This window comes from Aulonocara stuartgranti (genome assembly GCF_965226115.1).
Source record: "Aulonocara stuartgranti genome assembly, chromosome: 7".
Taxonomy (NCBI): Eukaryota; Metazoa; Chordata; class Actinopteri; order Cichliformes; family Cichlidae; genus Aulonocara; species Aulonocara stuartgranti.
The window spans coordinates 32,906,645-32,931,046 of NC_138945.1; the positions used below are offsets into that span (position 1 = coordinate 32,906,645).

At 38.1% G+C, this 24,402-nt stretch overlaps 3 protein-coding genes across 10 annotated transcripts in view; 2 read left to right on the top strand and 1 right to left on the bottom strand.

Moving 5' to 3' along the window:
• The window catches only part of vav2 (vav 2 guanine nucleotide exchange factor), a 193,540-nt gene extending 189,144 nt beyond the window's left edge, over positions 1-4,396 (top strand). For all 7 annotated transcript variants that reach the window (XM_082538844.1, XM_082538846.1, XM_082538845.1 and 4 more), the window contains one exon: positions 1,713-4,396. In XM_082538844.1, coding sequence (XP_082394970.1) covers positions 1,713-1,760 — 48 coding nt within the window. In that variant the 3' untranslated portion in view covers positions 1,761-4,396. The remainder of the gene's footprint in view (positions 1-1,712) is intronic.
• Positions 1-24,402, top strand: part of LOC309709922 (uncharacterized protein) — a 322,961-nt gene that overhangs the window by 181,728 nt on the left and 116,831 nt on the right. The window lies entirely within an intron of this gene.
• Positions 4,473-24,402, bottom strand: part of vsig8a (V-set and immunoglobulin domain containing 8a) — an 89,083-nt gene continuing 69,153 nt past the window's right edge. The window contains exons 2-7 of the mRNA XM_082538891.1: positions 23,162-23,337; positions 20,554-20,758; positions 18,589-18,741; positions 17,807-17,929; positions 15,447-15,588; positions 4,473-4,994 (exon numbers count right to left, since the gene is read on the bottom strand). Coding sequence (XP_082395017.1) covers positions 4,778-4,994; positions 15,447-15,588; positions 17,807-17,929; positions 18,589-18,741; positions 20,554-20,758; positions 23,162-23,337 — 1,016 coding nt within the window. The 3' untranslated portion in view covers positions 4,473-4,777. The remainder of the gene's footprint in view (positions 4,995-15,446; positions 15,589-17,806; positions 17,930-18,588; positions 18,742-20,553; positions 20,759-23,161; positions 23,338-24,402) is intronic.

Consider the following 24,402-nt stretch of genomic DNA (forward strand, 5'->3'; position numbering starts at 1 on the left):
TAAAAATGCCATAGAGTCTAGTTTTGATTTTTATCTGTGTTTTCCCCACCTTACTTTTATTCCCTCGTGTGGATTGATGGAAATACGCTTTTAACTTTCTCCTATGAAACCATCTGCCTGCACACGCAGTTTCTTTGGATTGGTCTCTCTGTGATGTATGACCTTGATGGAACAGAAGTGGTAAAAAAGGTAATCTGTATTCAGTTGATGAAAGCCGAAACGTGCCGACTTAAAAAAAAAAAAGCACATCTACACCTGGTAGAACTCAGCAAAAAAAAAAGTATTTGCTAATGCAGTGTGTACAGCAAATACATTGAAATCTGTGTATCATATACTATGATAACCAGGTCAACTACTTTAGCTGGTTGCAAATCTGGTCTGCAAAGCCTCTAAGTTTTCATGAAGTGAGCTGAAGTGTCTTGATTGCTGCTGTGTATGAGAAAGACATCACGCTCACCAAAATTAGATGCTATTTATTTCTACATTATGAAGAAATACCCACCGTAATTGGATGATTTGCTGAATGTAGTGGCTATTAGTGACGACATCAGAGCTGCTGTTTAATTTATGTCTGTTTTTACATTCTTGATATTTATAAGAATAAGATTTGACCTAGGTGAATAACCTAGTGCAACTGATGAGTATTCATTGTCCTTCCTTTGCTGTGTTAAACCCAAGAAAAGCTTGACTTCCCAGTTCTGTGTCGACATGACTCTGTGTCCAGCAAGTAGATTATCATTTGGTTGGTGGTTTCTCCACAAAGACCCATTACATATTATGGGTTCTGTACTTTGATCATTTACTAGTACTTGTTCATTTTACAGCTGAAAGGTTTCTATTAGCTTTTTTGTTTTAATGTAGCTTCCTGGCTAGCTGGTTCTGTCTGGTTTCAAACTAGAATACGGCAAAATATGAATTGTTTTAATCCACGTGTGCACATGAAATGCGGTGGTCCCTGCAAATATATTTTCATTCCCCTGCTGTTGAATTAAAAATGACTATTTTGAAATCTTCACATATCACGCCAACCCTAACATTCATGTGGAGCACCACAGGCATCACAGCGATTAATTCAGCCAATATGCATGGTGCTGATCTGTGTTTATGGACAGTGCACATGCTAGTAATTGAATCACGACTTAACTTGAGCACATAAAATATTATTGCTTCTCTTTTTAAATTAAGACATCTGCTACTTTCAACTACCTCATTTCAGCATTTTAACACCCAGTCCAATTCAGGAAAATTAAGAGACTCAGGATGAGATTTTCTTTTGACAAAACATACCCAGATACAGACCTCAACAGGTATTAATGGATGTCTTTGTGTTGCTGTAAATACAACCTTTGTGTTTCTATTATCTCTGTTAGTTCAGTACATGCTTTACAATTCTAACAAGTAGGAGAAGTCGTAGCCTAGCAACAGCTGAAGTAGCATTTGAAGTAGCCTTCAAGTATTTTTTCAGAACAGAGGCAAGGCTGCTGCTGAGCTGTGCAGTTATCGGAAAATAGCGCACATCTTCTGCCAAAATAATATAGAGGAAAGAGCTCCGAGAGCTCTCGGCCTAATGTAGTCGTGGTGCACATCCAATGGATTCACGGCATGTAAACAAAACAAAAAAAGCATATAAATGAACCCAATTAACATCTTTTGTTTATACTGGTTGATGTAAAATACTGTGTGTGTCTGATAATTACTGTTTCATGTTACAGATTGGATGGTTTCCTTCAACTTATGTGGATGAAGAAGGAGTGCAGTAAGGCTCAGATGTTGCTGGTCTGGCTCCCTTTAAATCAGGAACCATCTTCTATCTACTGTTCTCAGAGAAAATTACTCAGTCTCTCCAGGAAAATAACACAAGGGGAAAAAAAACAAAACAAAAAAACCAACAAAGAACTTTTTTTGTTGTTTTGCTGGATACTCATTTTTCAGCGAGTGTTTCTACTCTGTTTATCTTCAATTATGCATCAGCTTTTGTCTTTGCTGGATGTCCTGTTTAATTTCTGTACAGGGGAAAAAAGGAAAAAATGGCTTGCTGTCTGTCAGCCTCTGTGTGCTCTGCAGAGACTTTACTGAGGACTGAGGACACAGCAGAAACTGACTGCTGATAGCTTTACTTTGAAAAAAAAAAAGGTCCCCCTTTTTTTGCAGGTCTACGCGAGGTGAAATAATTGTACAGTATAGATAATTTATTGAATAGAGATTATCATCATTACTAATGATTATTGTGGGGAGTTGATTTTAAGCAAAGAATCTGATCCGAAAACCTAAAATAAGAAAAAAAAAAAAAAGATGCTGTGTTTTTTTATGTTGAAAGATTTTGCCTTAGTTGTCATGGTGATGCCTTGTGGGCTGACACCAGTGGAGGGAATCGACTTTGTTGACTGATTTTACTTCTCCATGTATGCATGTGCTCACATGTGGCCCACATAAACACGCACACGCACGCACACACAGACCAATGTACAGTATGGTGCCTTTGAAGAATGGGTGTTGCTTACTGAACCTCAACTTCAGCCACTCAAGAACATTGCCATGCTCAAAAATACTTCACTAAAAGAGGAGCTTGAGCCCCCGAAAACAAGATGGTGAGGCATTTATGTCCTAAATGGCCGCTGGATGAACTCACTGGATGTGTTTTTCTTTTTTTTTTTATAGCCAACACAATGCCATACACAGTCTACAAGTCAGTCGTCAGTCAGATGGATACGAAAGGGAAAACTTTCATGTGATTTTTCTTGCACAGAATCATGCTTCTTTTCTTTCTTTCTTTTTTTAAAACTGGACCAAGAATTTTTTTTATTATCATTATTATTATTTAAAGCCAAATTTAGCTGTATTTCAGTGTCTGCACAGGATTTAATTGATTTGTGATTTTTCTACCTTGCCTTACTGTTTTCTAAAGAGTTGATCAGGTGATGGGATTGTATCCCCCTTAATTTAAATGTTCCTGTGTGAAAATTATTTTCGTGTTGTGCAGACTAATATCAGTGTTTTAATCTGAAGAAAAACTGTGTGTGCTATAGACGTTAAACCACAGAAGATGTACTTAATCGCTTTGTGATTTTCTAGGGTTGCGGTGCTTAGTGTTTCCATTTATTTCCACTCATTTCTTCCTGCCATACACGATTTATAGCTATTTACACCACAGTGTGCTGGCATCAGTTTTTTTATTGACAGCACAAATGTACCAGGCAGCTTTCCGAATCTAGTATTTTACAGGTATTAATATTTTTTGAAATATTTGACCTTGGCAATTCTTTCTTTTAAAGGGTTCAGTTGTTAACACGATCTACAGTTTAATGAAAGGCTTTCACTTCAGTCTTCTCATTTTCCAAAAAATTACCATGTTGATATATGCGGACATTGAAAGGCAGTTGACTCTGTCGCTAAACATCAAGGACTCCTTCAGGGTCATGTACTTGTGCACCCGTGGGCCACTTAAAGTGCTGCTGCTTTTATTAATTTTATTCTCACAATGTCTGCTTCTGTAGTTTTACCATGGATCTCAAATTGTGCAGAAAGTAGGGATGTGACTGTATCCAACTAACCCAACTTCCCAGCCATCACTGGTGGTAAGAGTTAGGTCTCTGTCGCTGGGCAGATTGCAGTTAGGAGTTAGCAGTTTTCAAGCCCAGAGGCAGCACATCAGTTCAGCCATATGCGTTCCTGACATCATGGGGCTGCGCACTCTTAAGCTGAATGGTTGCCATTTTGACACAATGTGGGAGACCTAGTGTGAGTTAGAGTGGAAGGGGATAGAACAGGACCCACACAGGGTGATCTAAAAATAGCAGCAGCAGTGAATGAGGTCATGCTTGGTATTGTATTGATTCAGCACACAACCAATAAAAAAGGCTTTGCTAAAATTTGAATGTATGTAGATGTTTATAATGAAGACTGCTTTCTTGCTGCAAATAGGTCAAAAACACAAGTCAGTCATTACAGCTTGAACCAACTTAACAAAAACCTTTGGAAGTAAAGTGCAAACACTGAGCACATCAGCTCTGGCTGGTTCACAAAGGCTTATGGAGCAGAGGATGCCAAAATGTTTAGATTCTAAACATGTAACCGTCTAAGATGTGAATTGTTCCAAAGGCCAAATGCCCTGGAAAACACAAAGTCCTACCACTGTGTAACGGGGACACACAGGAAGCCTCCTTTTTTTCTGGAATAAGGGGTTTGGGGGACATCAGCTGTAGTCACTTTTTTCTTTTGTTTTGGTTTTGTTTTTTGTAGTGGACAAGAACCCATTGCATGTGGCTATTAATATTTCAACTCCTGTCAGTTCATCCTCAGAAAAAAATAAGTACTTACTCGTGTACATTTTTTGGATGGTTGAGTATTTCCAAATGAGATCTATCATGAATAAATATTTCTTTTGGTTTAAATTTGAGACTGGATTCTTTTCATTTTTTTATTGCAAAATTGCGTCACAAAACACCCAAACGTCAATCTCCAAATTCCACAGTAGAGTGAATTTCTTGAATTAATGCTTTTTTATAGCTACATATTTTGATGATCTGCTTTATAGACATCCACCTAAATGTTGAAGGATACAATCTAATATATCCAAGCCAATCAAATAACAGAACTTCCTTTTACTAAGATTATCTTAAAGCAATCACATTGAACAATGTTATCATAGACTGCTCACAGTGCATAGCTTTGAATTTAGTTAATTAAAGTCTCGGCAGGACTGCCACTATTGCACATTTTCAGTTTCAAGTTTTCAAACTGTCCTGAAACTTCTCTTTAATTGAGCTCGCTCTGAGTGTCACACTGCATATCCATATTTGCTGTTATACTCTGCTGGTGTGTGTTTGACCGGCCTGTGTCCATGGCTGGTGCTGGAAGGAGTGTGGCTGAGTCCCTCATTCAACGACATCACCTCAGTGCCATCAACCGGGCAGTAAGTGACCTGTGGGAGCTGACTGGCGCTCTGGCTTGTGTGACGGCTGACGGGGCGGCTGTCAGGAGGTGGCGCGTCCTCCCTGTTTGACATAAAAGTGGAATAGAGGGAGTTAAAGGAGCATCTCTACAGACAGTAAATGCAGAAGCTGGGCAAAAACGGGTGATTATTTGAACTGAAATACTAAAATCTATTTGAAGTTACAGTTTAACATGTTTGGTTTGTTACTGTAATTAGTCCAAAACAGAAGAGAGTTATAAGAGTCCTCTAACTGGCAACAAATAAGCAATCTGGCTTTTACAAAAAATACTGTTTGTAAAATATTTTCTGGCTGTATAGGGGAGGTTCTCTCTGGGTACTCTGACTTCAGAGTGCCTTTCCCCTGCTTGTCCCCTGGAGGACATCTTAGGTCAACTGAACTCCTCCTCCTGCTGTTTAGATGTCCTGCCAACAAGTTTTTTCAAAAAGGTCTCAAAGACTTTAGAGTCAGACCTGTTACAGATCGTCAACTTTTCTTTATTATCAGGTGTGTTTCCAGAATCACTAAAAACTGCTGTAATCAAACCTATACTGAAAAAGGACAATCTTGACAAGACACAAATGAACAACTACAGGCCGATCTCAAATCTCCCGTTTTTAAGTAAGATCATTGAAAAAGCAGTTTCTCAACAGCTCAGTTACTTCTTAAAACAGAATAATTGCTACGATGCCTTCCAGTCAGGTTTTAGACAGAACCACAGCACTGAAACTGCTCTGACCAAAGTGTTTAATGACATATGTCTGAACACAGACAGTGGAAAAATGTCAGTCTTAGTTTTACTGGATCTCAGTGCAGCATTTGATACAGTTGACCACAACATATTACTCAAACGACTGGAGAACTGGACAGGTCTTTCAGGAACTGTACTAAACTGGTTCAAAACATACGTAGAAAACAGGAAATACTTTGTATCAATAGGTAACTTCACATCTGAGCAGACAAGTATCACATGTGGAGTTCCCCAAGGTTCCATCTTGGGACCCCTTCTGTTTAACATCTACATGCTCCCACTGGCACAGATTATAAACAACAACAAAATAAACTATCACAGCTATGCAGATGACACACAAATATATATCACAATGTCACCAGGAGACCGAGGCCCTGTACAGGCTCTTGGTAAATGCATTGAGGAAATCAATGACTGGTTGTGCCACAATTTTCTCCAGCTAAACAAAAACAAAACTGAGGTAATAGTCTTTGGCGCCAAAGAAAAACGATTACAGGTCACCAGAGAACTTCAATCTATACATCTAAAAACCACAAACCAGGCGAGAAATTTGGGTGTAGTGATGGATGCAGACCTAAACTTAGAAAAACACATTAAGACAATAACAAAGTCAGCTTACTATCACCTCAAGAATATATCAAGGATAAAAGATCTGATGTCTCAACAGGACCTGGAAAAACTAGTCCATGCATTCATCTTTAGTAGGCTTGATTACTGTAACAGCATCTTTACAGGTCTACCTAAAAAATCAGTCAGACAACTACAGCTCATTCAGAACTCTGCTGCTCGAGTCCTCACTAAGACCAAAAAAGTGGACCACATCAGTCCAGCTCTGAGGTCCTTACACTGGCTGCCTGTCCGTCAGAGGATAGACTTTAAAGTTCTGATGCTGGCCTATAAAGCTCTGAATGGTTTAGGACCAAAATACATCAATGACCTCCTGACCCAGTATGAACCATCCAGATCCCTCAGGTCATCTGGATCCGGTCTTTTATCAGTTCCCAGAGTCAGAACCAGACACGGAGAAGCTGCATTCAGCTTTTATGCTCCTTATATCTGGAACAAACTCCCAGAAAGCCTCAGATCAGCTGAAACACTCAGTTTATTTAAATCCAGGTTGAAGACTCACCTGTTCTCAGCTGCATTTGAATAAAGCACCAAATCCACACTTTAAGCTTAAATTTCAAAACTTACATTTAACTACTGATTTTATCTACTGTTCTGATTTTATCTGTTTTGATTTTATATACTGTTGTTTGTTTGTTTGTTAATTAGTTAGTTAGTTTATTTGCTTGTTTTAATCAATTTTAAATCATGCTTTTTATTTGTTCTTGTTTCTAATGTCTCTGTAAAGCACTTTGAATCTCCTTGTTGTTAAATTGTGCTATACAAATAAACTTGCCTTGCCTTGCCTTGCCTTGCTTCTTACCCAGCGGCAGCTGATATAGGCTCCAGCCCTCCTGCAACACTGAATTAGAGAATTGGCAGAGAATGAATGGATGCATGGATTGTAGATCCACTTTAACTGCTAAGCTTTCATAGTATGAATCTAGCTTTATTTTCAGGATAAGCTTATTATTTGGGCGAATATGCCCCCATCCAACCAAATTCTCACTAACTTTACGTTCAAAGGAGAAAGCCACTGCATCAAATGAACTTTCAGACATTATTTCCTTCAGAAAGGACCACCTGTGAACAATAATAAAGTCCAAACCAATACTCCACTAGAATCATTAAATACTGGCTTTTTTGCTGGCCCAAAACAAATCAACACAAGTTGTTGGTCTGGCTGTACTTTCAAAACAGATGGATAGAACAGCAAGTGTAGACTTTGGAGCAGTCTGCATATCATAGCTCAAAAACCAACATGGAACGAAAAACTATAGATGTCTATGTTGGAATGTTCTACAGCTTTTGTATTTAACCTTGAAGGCTTTTAACATATCAGAATTGTCATATTCCAATATGTTTAGTATGTCAGTAGTTTTACAAGAGCAAGCACATCGAGCCATAGATTAACCAGCTCCAGTGTAGCAGCAGCTACAAAGAACAAAACACTGCACATGAAGGCTCCTCTCTTATCAGAACAGAACAATAATATTGCCATTGGATTTAGCAAATGCAGTGCTCTGGAAAGGAGGGCTGTTAGCATTATTACTGAACAGTTTTTGTGCTGGGATCCTAAATTGATTTATTTCTATTTGGAAACACTGGCAAGCTCAGTGTGTTGTTTCAGTTTGAAATATCAGCGTTAAAATATATAAGAGGCAATGCTGCAAATACTAGCTTTTTAATCTCCTCAACATTTGTTTAGGCTTATAAGGTTAGTGGCTAAAGTAGTAATGTAACCTACATTACTGTCAGTGGTTTGGGTTATGCTTATTGTGAAGGATATGAACAGTTATATCTCTGCATTCATCAAAAATAAAAGGAATGAAAACATTTTGGAAGAAATAATGGGATAAAAATGTAAAGTGTTTTAGTACAGCCCACTTTAAACACATTGTGGTATTTATGAAAAATAGCAGTCTTATTTTTTAGTTGCCTTCTATATATTTGTTACACACACACACACACACACACACACACACACACACACACACACACACACACACACACACTGGACATACACTATTTACCGAGCAAAATAATGTTTCCCTGTAGGTAAAAGCAGAGATCTTTGTTGTTTTTGCCTGTTTGGAGGCTCTTCCCAGGGGTCCCTACTTTCACAGCAGACCTTGCTTTAACTTTCTCCTCTTCTACTAAAGCATAACATTCACTCTGGTGGTGGTTTCAACCAGCAAACACTGACAACAGCATACAGAAGCATACAATCTCTCCTCGTCAACACTGCCAGCTTCCAAGCTTAGCTACTTTGCATTCTGCATTTATGTAACTTTGAAATACCAGCTGGAATCTGCTTTTCTGTCAAAGAAAACATCCTACACCTATCGAATTCGGAATTTTCTTCTCTCCTGTGCCAGCCAAGGACTCATGTTTTTGTCGGTAAAGGGAATAAACTTATCCTGGTTTAGCAGAAATGGAAAAATTGGGCAAGTTTGGCTCTTGGGTGTGTTGGGTGTAGCATCCTATGAGGGGAAAAAAAACTGCCCTGACCTGAATGTGTACTAGTTTAATTAAACTCTAATTAGTATCTTATTTCCAAGGTATTCCCACACCTACTTTATTCTACTAGTGAAACCATTTCGCTCATAATTTATATAAAGGCTGATTTGAAAACTGTTAACCTGCATACAGAATTAGCTGCAAGTTATTAATGGATTCATACCTATTGTTTTCTTCTGTGCTTCTATTCATTTTCATTCTTCCTGCATAATAATGTATAATTATAATATTTTTTGATGTTTTAAAAAAAAAATCTTTATACAAAGGGTTTGTTTCTTTTTAAAATGACTTCTTTATAGCTGCTGTAATTAATGTAACACTGCTTTACACACTGAAGCCTGGATTATTTCATCTAGGATTATTTATGTTAAGCCTGGATCAAATGAGTCAACTTGGACAGGCTTCAGCCCCCTGCAGGCCGATAAATAGGTTGACGTGTATTTTTGTCAGGTAGATTGACTCCAAATGCATGACGGTTTTGCGTGATATTTGCTTGATGTCTAAATAAGCAACTGTTGCTTTCAAGTTTAAGTCACACTGTTCAATCTACCAATTTCATCCTCAGTTATAGGATCACTGTAGTCATAAGTATCTGTCCAGCAGCAGTGCTCCCAGTGCTTTGATTCAGTGTGAAATGCTACATCTCCCATGTTTTGGCCATGATGGAGAGCTGAGTCACTATTTTAATTGATATGATTCTCCCTGTGACTAATCTGAACTTTTCAAGCTGCTTTCTTTACTTTTTATCCAGAAAACTCAAGTACCCAGTGGATTTGACATTAACTATAGTTGTCATCACTCAAGTTATTAGAGCTTTGCCATTTTCCATCTATTAGCATTTCTCTCTGATGACTTGTTCATGTGAAACGTGTTGAACCTCAGTATGTCACAGATATGGAAAACCGTGTATAAGTATTGTGGCTTGAAGTGCTTCTGTCTCCTGTGCACAACACTGTCCTCCCACACTGACACTGCACTCGTTTCAATGTCTACTTTGAAAGCATGTGGGCTGTTTTCAACTGCATATGAACCACAACTCCAACATTTCTTTCTTTCTTTCTTTTTTTTTGTCTTTTTGGTGAGACAATGTTTATTTGCAACAGGAGAAATCCTTTCAGAGATGTCAGAACATGAGGTCATCTGCAGAACGTTGCCCCTAGAGTAGCACTGCGCTTGGTGTCCCACATGCCCTTTTTAACTAGTTACACAGTTTTCACTGTTCCAGGGGCAGGGGAGAAAACTCCACTAAAAATAATGACCCAGAAATGAACAAATTGGATTTTCTCACATGTGGATTTTTAAACCATGAAAATATTTTCACAAAAAAAGGCTAAAAAACGAGAGGATTCGCAATTTGCAGAGGTCTACTGTAGGTTAAAAAATGTAATTAATGGGAAAATTAGAGGTAGCGACAACAAACAAGATTTGGATTAAAACTTTCAAAACTTGCCCCCATTTCCAACCATACTGTTGAAAACTGTATGGTCTGGCCTACCAGAAGTGACATCAAAGCCTTTTTTGAACATTCCTGCCAAAGTACAAAAAAAAAACCCCAAGAAAATGTAACAGGAATTACATAGGTAATAATGTGAAAAAATACATACATCCTGTGCATGGTTGATGTATTTGAAATGTAAACGCGTTAGAAGAGAGTTACCTGTCTTATTTAAACCTCTGACATCAAGGGCATGGTGTTCTCTCTGCTGCTGAGGTATATGGTGTCATCGTGCCAAGATCTGAAGAGCTCTCTAAGGCCTTGCGTAAAGACATTGTTGATGCCTGTGAGTCTTTCATGGGATTTAAAAATAGCTCCAAAGTATTTTAAACAGCAGACATGTTTGACGCAGACCAAAGGCAGCTTTTCTGGAAAGGGACTTTGTACAAACTGTGAAGCATGTTGCTGTTATGATTTGGAGTTGTTCTGTTGCCTCAGGGAACAGACAGCTTGCAGTCATTGATTTAGCCATGAATTCTGCATCATCAAAGACTGTTTAAAGATGATGTGAGGCCATCTGTCCAAAAGCTGGAGCTGGACCTTAGGATAATGATCCAAAACAGGCTAACAAGTCCACCAAGGAAGGTCTTAGAAAGAAGGAATGGAGGGTTATGGAATGGCCGGGTTTAAGTCCAGATTTGAATCCCACTAAAATGTTGTAGACAGGGAAATTAGCGTATCCTTCAATATATTGGACAATATGCTGAGAAAAATCTTAGCAAGCATTTTCCAGGCTGTTGCCTCACAGCAATAAGGTTCTGGGTTTGAATCCACCATCTGGCTGAGGCCTTTCTGTGTGGAGTTCACATTTTTTCCTGTATCTGCACTGGCTCTCTCTGAGTACTCAGGCTTCTTCCCACTATCTAAATACATGCAGTCAATAGGGTTAGATGATTCTAAACAGGAGTATGAATGACACTGAATGGATAAGCAAAAAATGGATGGATGTATTGAACTCCATTCTCTGCATATTTATTTCAATATTTGTGGGACACATTTTATTTTTCTTTAAATAATTTGCTTTTCTTTAAAAGTGCTTTTAGATGGTTTACATGCCAGTGTTTAATACTGCCTTACATTATGCACTTTGAACATCCTCTGCTTTTGAAATCTGCAGAGAGTTACAGAGGATGGCAAAGTTTTACAAAATCTTTTCAAGCCAGTGAAATGATGTATTTGGAGGTAGGATTGACTGACGCTAATAGCGGGGGAAGTTAGCCTTCGGGGCTTTCTACCCGAAAGCCTTTAGGCTATCAGGTAAGATAAAAGCAAAAAAGTAAACAAATCCAGCAGGTTGTGCAGAAATGGGCCAAACGCACGACTGTCACCCAATGAAAACAGTTCTACGTCAAGTTGTGGTTTGTTTTACCCCCCCCGAATTTGGATTCGCTGAGGTGAAATTGTGAATGAGTGATTCAGAAAGCATTATTTTCATACATGGATTTTACCACCATGGAGTCTGGATCTTACCCCCACTGGAGACCTTGGGATTTGCTGAAGACAATTTTTGTGTTTTGACTGTCCAAACCTTAATGCAATTCTTTGGATTGTATATTACCTACAAAATATAACCTCTAACAGTGGTGATATCTAAAATAACACATGTTTACATAAACCTTGATCAGACTTTGGGCTAAAATACATCCTTTTGTGTTAGAAAGAATTCACATCTACCAAAATTCCCCTTAAAACTGGCATTCGCAAAGCTGGGCGCAAGCTGGGCCACCTGTCTCAAATATAAGAACAGAAAAGAAGCTGTCACACCACATCTAGTGGACTGTGCCTGATTTTTCTCTCACTCAGTAAAATATCTGTGTGCTTACAGACAAATTGTGTTTGGCGTACTGGGGATTTAAACATTATATACACCAGTACTCACTGCTATAACATTTTTTTTCTTTCAATAGCTATCCATTTATGATCTGCCACAAAAAAAAGGCAATCAATGGAATAAAATTTTTGTTTCTAGTCTTTACCCTAAGCTATAATTAGGGTGCAGAAGTCGGTGATCTTATGTACTGATCCTCCATAAAGCAAAGAATATTATTTTAAAAGCTTTTGCTTGAAAAATGCAACCATGTTCCACATGTTTCTCTGTTTTTATTTTAGTAGTAAAACAGTACTTTTAAATCACATTACCTTGCACTTTGTCAGGCTTTCTCTATATCAAATAGGAAGTCTGACATTCCTTCCAAAATTAAAGCTCTCTAAATTATAATCACAAAAGGCTGCAGAACACAATTGAATATGTAGTCCCCTAAGCTACTAAATCACAAATACAAAATTGCAAAAGATTGAGCATTAAAGTTTGCTATTTAAAAAAATAAATAAAAATTTAATGGTGTAGCGTGGAGGATATTTCAAAGACAGATCTGAGAAACTGCTCCAGACACTTGTGGTATCCCCTGCCGTTCTGTATGTTTTAAAAGTTATAAGGTCAGCATGTGTACACCTTAATTTAAGGTGTTGGAAGAAAAAAATCGGCATTGTAGTGATGAATGTGGAGAACAGGAATTGAATCATAACATTTTGCATTGTATGATAACCCGACTGCAAGGTTTAGGATTAATGGTCAACCTCTAACATTGGAGAGGGGAGTGAGACAAGGCTGTGCCTGGTCTCCTCTTCTCTTTGCTATATTTCTGGAGCCACTAGCCCAATATATAAGGCAAAACAGAAAAATCGTGGGTGTTACAATAAATGAGGTGGAACATAAAGTAGCATGCTATGCCGATGATGTTCTCTTATTCCTAAAAACACCTGAGGAGTCTCTGCTGGAGGTAATGAACTGTCTTAAAAACACTGGCCGAATAACAGGATATAAATTGAATCTAAGTAAAACTGAGGCCCTTCCCTACAATTATAGTCCATCTGAAAAGCTCAAACAAGCACATCCACTGAAATGAAACACAGACTCAATTAAATACCTGAAGGTAACACTAAAGATACAAAAAAAAAACTATATGACAAAAATTACAACCATTTATATCAAAGAGTCAAAGACGACCTTACAAAATGGAATCATATCCCATGTCTGAGCATAAGCTCTAGAATAGAAACCATCAAAATTAATGTTTTACCAAGATGTTTATATTTGTTTCAGACCCTCCCACTCCAGATCAATCAAAAAGATTCTATTGAATGGGATAAAACGATCTCTAGATTTATATGACAAGGGAAATGACCCAGAATACGATACAAAACATTGCAACTGCCCAAAGAGTACGGCGGCTGGGGCCTACCATGTTTAAAAAAATACTATACTTCAGCAATGATCAGGGCAGTGTTGCACTGGTGCGATCCCTCATATGTAGCGGCATGGAAGGAAATTGAATGCAAAACAATAACCAATATGCATATGCAGGCAGTTCTAGCAGATAGAAATCTACAGGACTCCATTTCCAAAATAAGAAATCCTTGGGTAAAGGCCACACTAGGGGTTTGGAAAATGGTGGTAAAGGAAAATAAGCTGGAGAAGGATATAAAAATATTAAAATGGTGTGCATATGATTCGGAATTCACACCAAATCAAATAGACCCTAGTTTTAAAAACTGGATAGATAAAGGAATTACATCGATATGTGATATTGTAAAGGAAGATGAAATTATGAGTTTCCAAACTTTAAAGCAAACGTTTCATTTAGAAAACCAAGATCACTATAGATACTTACAGTTAAGAAAGTTCTATACTCGAAACATTAAAAACCAAATAGCCAGCGAGGGCATTTATCCAACTCTTTGTAAATGCTTATAAGTCCGATATTAAGAAAGGTGTAATCTCACAAATATACAAAAGTCTTCATGATCTCAGCAATTATTCAACAAAGTATATAAAGGAAAGATAGAAGAAAGATGGAGGTCTGGCAATTACAGAAGAGGAATGCCAAAACATTTGTTCTTTATATTGGAAAAGTACAAAATCACATATGTGGAAGGAATTATGATGATGGAAGTTGTGAATGTTGGAGAAACTGTGGCTACGAAACAGCACACCACTATCATATATTTTGGGATTGTAAGAATATTAAGAACTACTGGAGAGAAGTCCATAAAGTGATGCAAAACATATTTAGTACATATTTACCCTTTGATTTCAACTCCATATTTTTAGGGTATGTACCCTCAGATATAAAGGGTATAGATAAATACTTACTTGGTGTGCTGCTAGCTGCAAGTAAAAAGGCACTGACCAAAAGGTGGCTAACACAGGATCCAGCAACATTAAATAGCTGGACTGATGTAACTTTGATGTAACTTTTGAGATTTATAAGATGGAAAAGATTGCTTTTTTAGTGAATTTTGAGTATGAGAAATTTGTAAAACACTGGGGAAAATGGCTCCGCTATATATGAGTTCTATAAGGCCTGATATCGCTGATATTCATCATTGAAGGAATGGTTGTTTAAATGTTTGTTTATTTTGTTTGTTTTCTATAATAACATGTACTAATGCTATGTCACCATCTGCTACTGAGTGTGTTGGCTTTTCAATTGCCATGTCTCTGGATGTATATAGTTACAAACTGTATCTATCTGTACACATGTTTCTTTGTTTGTGTGTTGTGTTCTGTTTGTTCCTTTTCTTTCTCTTGTTTTCATATCTGCGTGAAGGAAAAGTACTTGAAGTGATGGCGGTCATCCAGACTACTGTCTATGAGTCTTAGAACAAAGGAAGCCATCAAATACTGTACATTTTATTTTATGCATAACTTCGATAAACACTTAAATTACAAAAAAAAGAATCATAACATTTTTTTTTTTAAAAAAAAAGCTCTGGTGGAGAAGAGATATGTTACCACATGGAGTGTCATGTCATTTTCCCCCCCTATACTTTTGTTGTATTTGCATGTTTCTTGTTTGGTTTTAATTGATATCTGGGATTTATATTCTATTCTTATCTGAATGGCTTTGATGTGTGTTGTTTAATATCTTACAGTTTAATTGCCTCTCTGCCTGTTAAAGCTCTGCCGTTGGTGTCATGGTTTTGATTTAAAAAAAAAAAAAAACGTACATCACACAATGTACTATCCAAATGTTCACAGCACGCCGGTAAAATTCAGCACTAATAGAAGCTGAAGTTTAGGAAAGTAAGTTATCTGCCCATCATCATCATCTTAAAATGCACTGCTGCATCTGCACTGTACCTGATGTCATTGGAAAATTCCTTCTCATAGCGACGTCTGCTGCTCAACTTCCAGTACAGAAGCACAACAAAGACCAGGAAGATAAAGATGAGGAGCAGGGAACCAACAATGGTGCCAACTATCACAGCAGCTCTGTTTGGAGCTGCAAAATAAGTATGAAAAACATTAAATTATTCATCCTGAAGTTCTGTTTTAACATCTTGTTCCAAAGAAATAAAAGTATAAAAACTGTAATTCCTAAACAGTTAATTGTCATATTTTTGTTAAACCCCTTTCCAAGCGGAAAGTCTACAGTTCAGTCACATCTTGATTGATTTGAACTGTGCCTCTGTACACCAGAGGCTAAACTGTGATGTTATCCAATTACTTATGGGCCTCACTCTGTCTGTGTCTGTCTGTACTTGAAAATGGTTTATGAATTTCTGATTTTCTTGAGTAAATGGTTTGAACTTGCATATCACTCCTGCTCTACAAAATGCTTTCTAACACATCTCTCCTTTCACACACTAACACATGCAAAGTGCTTGGCTGATATACTTGATATACTCATGAGAAGCTTTTTCAAGTAAATTAACTTACAGCCATCGCTCACCTGTTATAAACATGGCAATCCCTTGGGTTTCCAGCAGAATATTGCTGACTCTGTTTAACTGTAGCAGTATTTTAGCATAGCTAAGAAAAAGTCAAGTCAAATTATTATTCTAAACACAGAAGGGCTCTCTCTCTGTGGCAAATAATGGATAAGCGGAAGGTTTCTAAGGTGACGGTGCATGGTACTCAAGAATCCTTTGCAGAAAGTGCAACAGTTGTATTCAAAGCATGATCAGGCACACCGAAAGTAAGCACACCATCCAAAGATCAATACATTAAGTAGCAGTCCACCTCTCAGGAGGAGAAACAACTCCTGGTGTGGGATGAAATATATCCGGATTTTATGGTGGATGCTTGAGATTTGTAGTGTTAGCAGACAGGTGTGTGAAAGGAGACAAACAGGGGAAAGAATGATACTGCAGTGTATCAAGCTCACAGTGAATGATAGTAGGATGATTTTACTTTCACCCTGACCAAGAAGAAGTACCACTCCAGTTTTCATAGAGATATGCTACGTGGCATGCATCAGCCTGTGGTTGGCACTCTTTGTGGAGAAGGATTCATATTGCAGCAGGACAATGGGCCCAAAACACCTCAAAGCCATATCATGGATGTTTCATTATTGCACACTGAAACATTGTCAGATCATGCTGGGACATCAATGCCTGTCAGATTTTGAGTGCTGTTATCAGATCAGGAAATTTTTGATCTCAAGTTTACTGGAGAACACGGTTGTGCTTTAAATTATATCCCCATTGCCAATAGTCCAATGAAAACTACACGTAGGTTTCCTGAGACTTGGATGTAAAAGCATGAATGTATAATAATATATTTCCTGGCAGTTAAAAACTGCTAGTTTTATACTGTTTCTACCTGCATTTATTCCATAATATGCCACTAATTATGCTGCAAATCCTTGGTTGAGGGCCACGAGCCTAAGGGTTGACACTTCTTGTGTAGGACAGAAGCCTGCACTTGGAATAAAAATGAATGACTATGAATGATTCACTGCTCGAAGCTTAACATCTAAGCACTTATTCAAGGGGCTCTGGACCTGACGAGATGCATTGGGGCCTGCTCCAAAGATCACAAGGCCCAAAGAGAAACTCGTGCTATGGATCCAACGGATGCAGATGGTTGTGTGAGTCTTAAACTAAATGATGATCTCATCTGTACTGGCAGGCTGTAACACAGACTGTACTTCCCACTGGTGCACTCACTGTCAACAGATTCATTGCCTGTGAGACTGCTCTGCTACACCCCTCATATCTGTCTTGTTTAGATGTATTACTGTACATAGATTGCCCTCATTTAAGGCATCTCACTTAAAATTGGTTAGCGTTTCTGCTTGTATTTAATTAGTCCACATATTTTTTTTGACATAGCTTTTGCTTTGTTTCATCTGCATTGTAGAAAGCCAACAGGGTCTGCAGACCTGCTGGCAGCAGAATTATCATAACTTTACACTTGTGTGATTTAACACCAGAAAAAGTTAGCGATGAAAAACAGAAGGCTAAAACTTTCAGCGAATAAATGTTTTTCTTCTCACGGAAAGCGTCCCTCTCCCATCATCGTTAGACAGCATAAAAGGAACGTCACACTAATGTTACAGTGTGTGAAAAGCACAGCAAAGAGGAGATTTTGGCACAGCTACAAAGAGAGGAGATTTAAGAGGATGAACTCGAACATCCACGTCTTTCATGATCTGATGTGTGCGTCATCCGTCATGCATGTGAACACAAGCAGTCTGTGTGAGCGTGCTTTCTTACGTTTGTTGGCTTTCAGGTTCAGCGTGCAGCTTTCTACTCCAACAGCATTGTTTGCTTCACAAAGGTAGATCCCTGCAAAGCTCTCTGAGTGGTTGCTGATTTTCAGCTCTCCGGTCACACTGTCTGGGAAAATGAGCACGTGCCAACAAGCATAGATTAATTCAGGGTATACATACTGTACATTATAAGGCGCTCAAATGAAAATTGATCAAACTGCCATCTCTACATGAAAAAACTAAAAACATGAAGCTCATTAGTATGGAGGTTTGGAGCAGATATTCATTACGTATGCATGCAAGCAGTGTGTTTGTTGTTCCCTGCTTATATAAGGCACTGATCAATGTAGTTTGCAGTAAATATGTTTGGGAAGAACAAGGAAATGTTTCTAGTTGTAGAGTGAGAACTAATGTGGAGAAATGCAAGTAACATGGTAAAATGCTACCATTATAATAGTCTTGCTTTAAAAACTTCAGGGTTTATGTTATTATCAAATATTGCCACCCAGGACTTTTGCCATGTAAGCAATCAATGAAAAAAAATGTATTTTTTTTTGGAAAAAAGGTGACAAAGTTAGCAAATAATAGACGCTCACAAAGAAAATGATTTTCATTGAGTTTTTGCTCACACAGCATCAAATGATACAGTGCCTCAGTCCCAAGGCACCCGCCCCCCACCCCTCCAAACCTCCAACACACGCATATACACATACATAGACTCTCGAGCATGCACGTATTCTCTTTGATGTGCAGTATCATTGTGACATCAGCAGAGGTCACACTTACTCTGTGCGGCTCCATCAGCGATCGAGCCAGCTCTTTCTCTCCTCCATGTGTATTTTAAAGGAGTGGAGCCTTTTGCAGACTCGCAGTGCAGAGACACAGGATTGCCAATCAGTTCCCCTCCCTCCACCCAGCACTTAGGTACAGACGGCTTCGCTGAAATCATACAACAAATGGATAATTTTCCATTGCCATTTCCATTCTAATTCTTTCCCCTTCAAAGGAAAGGGAAAAGAAAAAGAAATAAAACAGCACAGCTTTATAGCTTTAGGATGAAAAAGGGGGAACCTTTTTGACTGAGTTTTGCTACATATACAAACAATACAGAGGGTTTTCTTGTTTTTGTTTTCCAACTCAGATATGCTATAAAATCTATGGATCACCCCAAAAAAGCACATCTCCAAGACAAATTAATGTTTCAAATCCTTATGGAATTAAAGCTTGATGGCTAATGATGGCAAGGCTGAACAATTTAGACACCAATGCCATCTTGTTGTGAAGAGATGTGAGAGGGTCGAAATTGCTACCCATTAGGGTGAGACTGAAAATGTTACACAATACTCTGAGCATGTTGCACATTTGCACAATTTAGATAGTGAAAGAAGATTTACAAAAATCTGTCCCCCAATTTCTCCAGATATTTTTTTTTCAAACGACTTATGCTATACACGATCGCACAAGGAGTCTAATCTATAAAATGAATTGCTGGCTCTCAGGACTGCCTTGTGTTGCTGTCAGCAAGAAAATAGCTATGGGTTATCTACTGACATATAAGAGTGTGGTATGGATATTTATTTAACAATGTGTATGTTTCATTGAGGAGGGAGGTGATGTTATCTCGAATTTTAGAACACTTAAATGCTTCTTGGAAAATATTGGAGAAATAACTCAGGCTGTGGTAGATATAGGTGGGTAATTTGGTCCCAGGTTGGATAGATTATGTTCTTCAGGTCATTTTAAACCCAAAAAATGTTTTATTAAATTGAAACATTACTGCAAAACAATAATGATGTTTTTTTCCTTCCTATCCCGAGACCTAGCTGCGAGATTGCTTGCAAACTTGTATTTTTTGAAGAATGTTTCATCACTACAGTTGTACAATACGGTGTACACTCTCAGTTTAGACTTTTGGATGTAGGTTCTAAAGGACTTCTGAGGGAGTTGGACTGCATCAATTACCTGCTCCATTATGAGACACATTATTTAATACCATACTCAACTGTAAGTCTGGCAGCGAGGTGACTGTCCTCCACCGCAGTTACTGCTCAGTCTTCAAAATAGATGAGATTGACTAAGTAAGTTCCTTTTCCCAACTGGCAAACTTTAAGATTCAGTACACTGACAAATGGCTCTTAGTGAAGTGTCATTAGTTTTAGACAAAGCCATCTTCCTTCAGTTCATTCATTTCCATTTGTAAAATTGCAAACACACCGGCCTATTCGCAGCAAACTCCATCTACTGATGAAGACTGATGTCCAGAGAAAGCTAGTAAGTGAACCTTCATTTCAGATTGTGTAATTCAATCATGCAAGTATTCACTATCCTGCAATTGATTACTGGACTCTAAAAAATGATGAGTTCTAAGCGATCGGTTTTGTAATGCGTTATAAAAAGGAGTAAAATGCATGTTCTAACAAAGCAGGGAAACTTTATTGCAGACTAAATGGTTGAAGCACTAGATCAAATCGGCCCATTTAACACAAATTTAGGGACTCACTTGTCATCAGATGAATAATTTTTTCTTACTACTACTTCTTTTGGTTGCTCCCTTTAGGGGGTCACCGCAGAGGATCACCTGCCTCTGTTGCACCATATCACTAGCATTCTCCATCCTCAATCACACTATGACATGACAAGTCTTAAATAGAAAAGGTGCCTCCTGAAGTACTAAACACCAAGAACACTGCATTTTGGAAAGGTGATGGACATAAATAATGCAGCGAGACGCAACCTAAAGCCTGGTCTTACCCATTACCACCAGTGACATCTTGTGCATGTCCACTCCAGGTGCTTTCTTCACTTTACATTGGTAGGTAGCGGTGTGAGCAGGTGACAGCAGAGCAATCGACAGTGAAGCGTCACCCATCGAGGGATCACCAGCAGCAAAGCTGAGCTCTTTTTCAAATGCATGGTTACCAAAGAAGTACTTAGTGCCACTGGTATAGGATACAAGCTGATGGAAAAAATAAAGACAAATATAAGCGTAATTCAGCAATTGACTGAAATGGTGTTAATGTTACATGCAGTCTTCTTAAATTAAATGTACCATGAGTGGTTGGTTGAATTACCACCAAATCTGGGCCTCAGAGGGTCTCTAAAAATCTCTTTTAGTTCAGTGTTTTACTTTTAAAGCACGTTTACTGTGGCTCAGTTTCACAACACTCATCAGTCTCATTTCCAGCAACAGCAGGGAGCAGCAAAAAAAAACAACAAAAAACCTGCCAAGCACCAAAAGGCATAATAACTAGTTAGTAAGAAATGGAAATGCAGTTAGATTTTTTTTCCCTCATTTAACCAAGAACCAAGTGTAGTGTATCTGCACATCATCAAAAAGAGAAACAACTCAAAATTAATGCTTTCAGGTTTTGGTTTTATATGGATGACAGGATTTTTCCCATTTGCAAGACTTGTAAATGAAAAATTGCTTGATCACACATGAACATATCTATATACACTTTTTGGTCAGATATTAGAGTTGTGTGCTCATTAGCTGGTTGTAAGTTCTTTACAGAGGACCTATTGTTTGTTCCTTATTTTCAGATGTTTCCTTTTTTTTCACTAAACATGGCAAAAGTGATGAGGTCACTGAGTAAAAGTACCCTCTATAAGACACACACACAAAAGTCATGCAATATGTGCTCCACATTTTTTCTACTCTTGGCTATGTATGATGTCAGTCAAAAAAGATATCCATCATTTCAGTCACAGTTCTAGATCCAGCTCCATCTGCCAGCTGTTCAAACCTTTGTCAGGCAGTCAGAAGAAAGCTGGCAAAAAGGAAGAATGGGCTCAAAGAGACAGAAACTAAAACTGCTTTTTTTAGACAGAACTAAAATCAGTACCAAAGCCCAGAAGAGGATAAATGATGATTATTTTGAACTGTGAATTATGCAAAAACCACCCCCTAGTAAAGAACAAGAATAAAGACATGAAGCTGGAAATGTGCATAAATAGGTCTACTAGTTTACAATTAGGAGCAAAGCCTCTACTACTTTATACGTTAAACTACAATATATCACATTCAATTTTGACTTAGACCACAATTTTACAATGTGTTTAATATTGGTACATTATACATAGTAGATCTAGTCAATCGTTGCATCGACTTTGCATAGGGAGAGATGAAAGGGGGGAAAAAAACGTTCTCCCGAGTCTTAAACACTAATGACTTGTTTAATTTAAAAGGCAAATGGGATAAACAACTAATTCCTGTGAAATTAAAAGGTAGTGAGAGTTCATCAACTCTCCAGTCTCCTTGAACGAACATTAGTTTAGACTGTGCACCACATGAGATTTAGAATAGAAAAAGACGATGTGAAATCCGAATAGATTAAAAGATTTAGGGATTGTTTTGCGAAGTGGTTTTTTTGACACCTAATTAGGGGTGCATGCAGTTTGTGGTGAATAGAGTGATTAATGACAAAAGGCTACCAAAAGGGATGGTGTACAAGATGGTAGTTAACACAGCTCTCCTATGTGGATCAGAGATGGTGACAGCCGAGTTAAAGATTGCAAAGATTTGCATTGGGGCTCAAAATGATAAGCAGGATTAAGAGCAAGTATATCAGAGCAACAGCTCAGGTGAGATTGACAGATGCGGGACGGAGTAAGAGAGGCAAGATTGAGCTGGTTTGGAAATGTGAAGAGGATAAGCATGTTGAAGAGGGAGCTGTCATGTGACAGGAAAAGGAAAAAGGCCAAAGAGGAGGTTTATGGGTGTGGTGAGAGAAGATTTGCAAGTGGCTGGTAAGGTTGTAGAGGGCAGGAAGAGATTCAAACAGATGATCTGCTGTGGTGATGAGTAACAGGAACAGCAACATTAATAAGCTCGCTTAGCTGTATTCAGAACCTTTGTTTGAGTATGGTGAGAGATGTTGAACTCTTTCATTTCATGGACCTTCGTGTTCAAATCATTTGCTAACAATTTCAGATGCTATTATTGGAAATGCATTTGTGACTTACTAATAATTTAATGGGAAAATGGAGACAACATTCAATGCGCTTCAGTGAAGGGCATGCCAGTCTTTTTTATTGAGTGCTACAGCCGGTCAGATTGACATGCGAAAATATAGGCATGACTCAACTTTAACATGAAAGAATAAAATCTGAAAGAGTTAACGAATAATAAGCAAACAGTGGAACTATTTAACTGTAGATTTTTTTAACTGGAACAATCTGTCCCAAAGAACATATTCTCAAAAATAACTGGTACATAGACCCAAAATATTACCAAATGTTTCCAAACATTTGAAATGGCATAAAATAACTAAACTTCTGAATACTGCAATTTAATAAATTCATCCTGTATGCATTTTATAGATAGCATTGTCTGGGTCGATCTCACATTACTTCTTACCATTTGATCTTTCTGTGTGGTGTCTGGACTGATCACAGACCATTCAATGTCAAGTTCCCCAGTGTCACGAGGGCTTGGTTTGTAGCTGCATCCCAAGGTCACACTCTCTCCCTCTGCCTTACGGATGGTCTGTGGGCCCTTGGATGTCACCTGCAAGCCTTGCGTGTATCCCAGATCTTAAAACATTCAGAACACTTGCATCAAAGGAATGCAAACATTAAATAAACATCATAAGGTAGTGCATTAGACGATAGAGCTTTCTGAATCCCCCCCCCCCCCCAAAAAAAATCTCTGATTACTCAATTTACTGAAATAAATCTTCTCTCCTCCTATACAGTCACAGTTGGAATGTAGCAGACAATACACTACCAATCCCATAATGCACAGGTCACATCACATACTCAGGCATCAATGCCTTCCTTTGGCTGTCAATGCTGGTTGGACTCAGTTTCACTCCACTACTTAAAATAATAAATGATGACCTTGAGCATTGGATCAATCTACCACTATTCATCACAGGCTGAATTCCAATTGTTAAAACATCAATATCTTCTAAAAATAAATTATATTCAGTTATCTCAACTCGTCCTGCTGCCAACCGTATAATTCCTAAATACTACAAGAAAAACAAGACAACAAGAAAAACAAGACAACAAGAATTAAACAGACAACCCCCCCCCCCCCCCCCAAAAAAAAAACAAAAAAAAAACAAAAACGCAAAACAATCAAACAAAAACAAAAGAGGACAAGAAGCACTATGTTTTTAATCATTTTCATCATGGAGACGTCTTAAATCATCAGATAAGTCAGAGATCAAAGAGTCTGTAAAGAAATCTTAGTTTCAGATCAATCATGCTCCCGTCAGACACCCAAACAGCATTGTTTCAAAACATTAACAGCAACAATAACTGACAGGTTGCACCATCTATTTCTACTCTAACATTTGATGTACACTGTATGGAAAATGTATCACACATCTGCAACATATTTCTCAAATTAATATCCTGCTCTCATTCTCCTACTTCATCAAGAGGCAATGGCATGAGAAGCAGACATTTTCTGGAATATCTGCAACTCAAATCATCCATCCAGTCAAAACTTAATTTTGCAGTTATCGTCCCGGATCTTGCTTCTGCATCTTGAGAACGATTAACATTTGTTCCTCAAAAAAAAACCCCACAAAAAACCCCTAAAAACTAAATGAGAACTGAGCTTCATCATCATCATCATCAGGTGCCAAC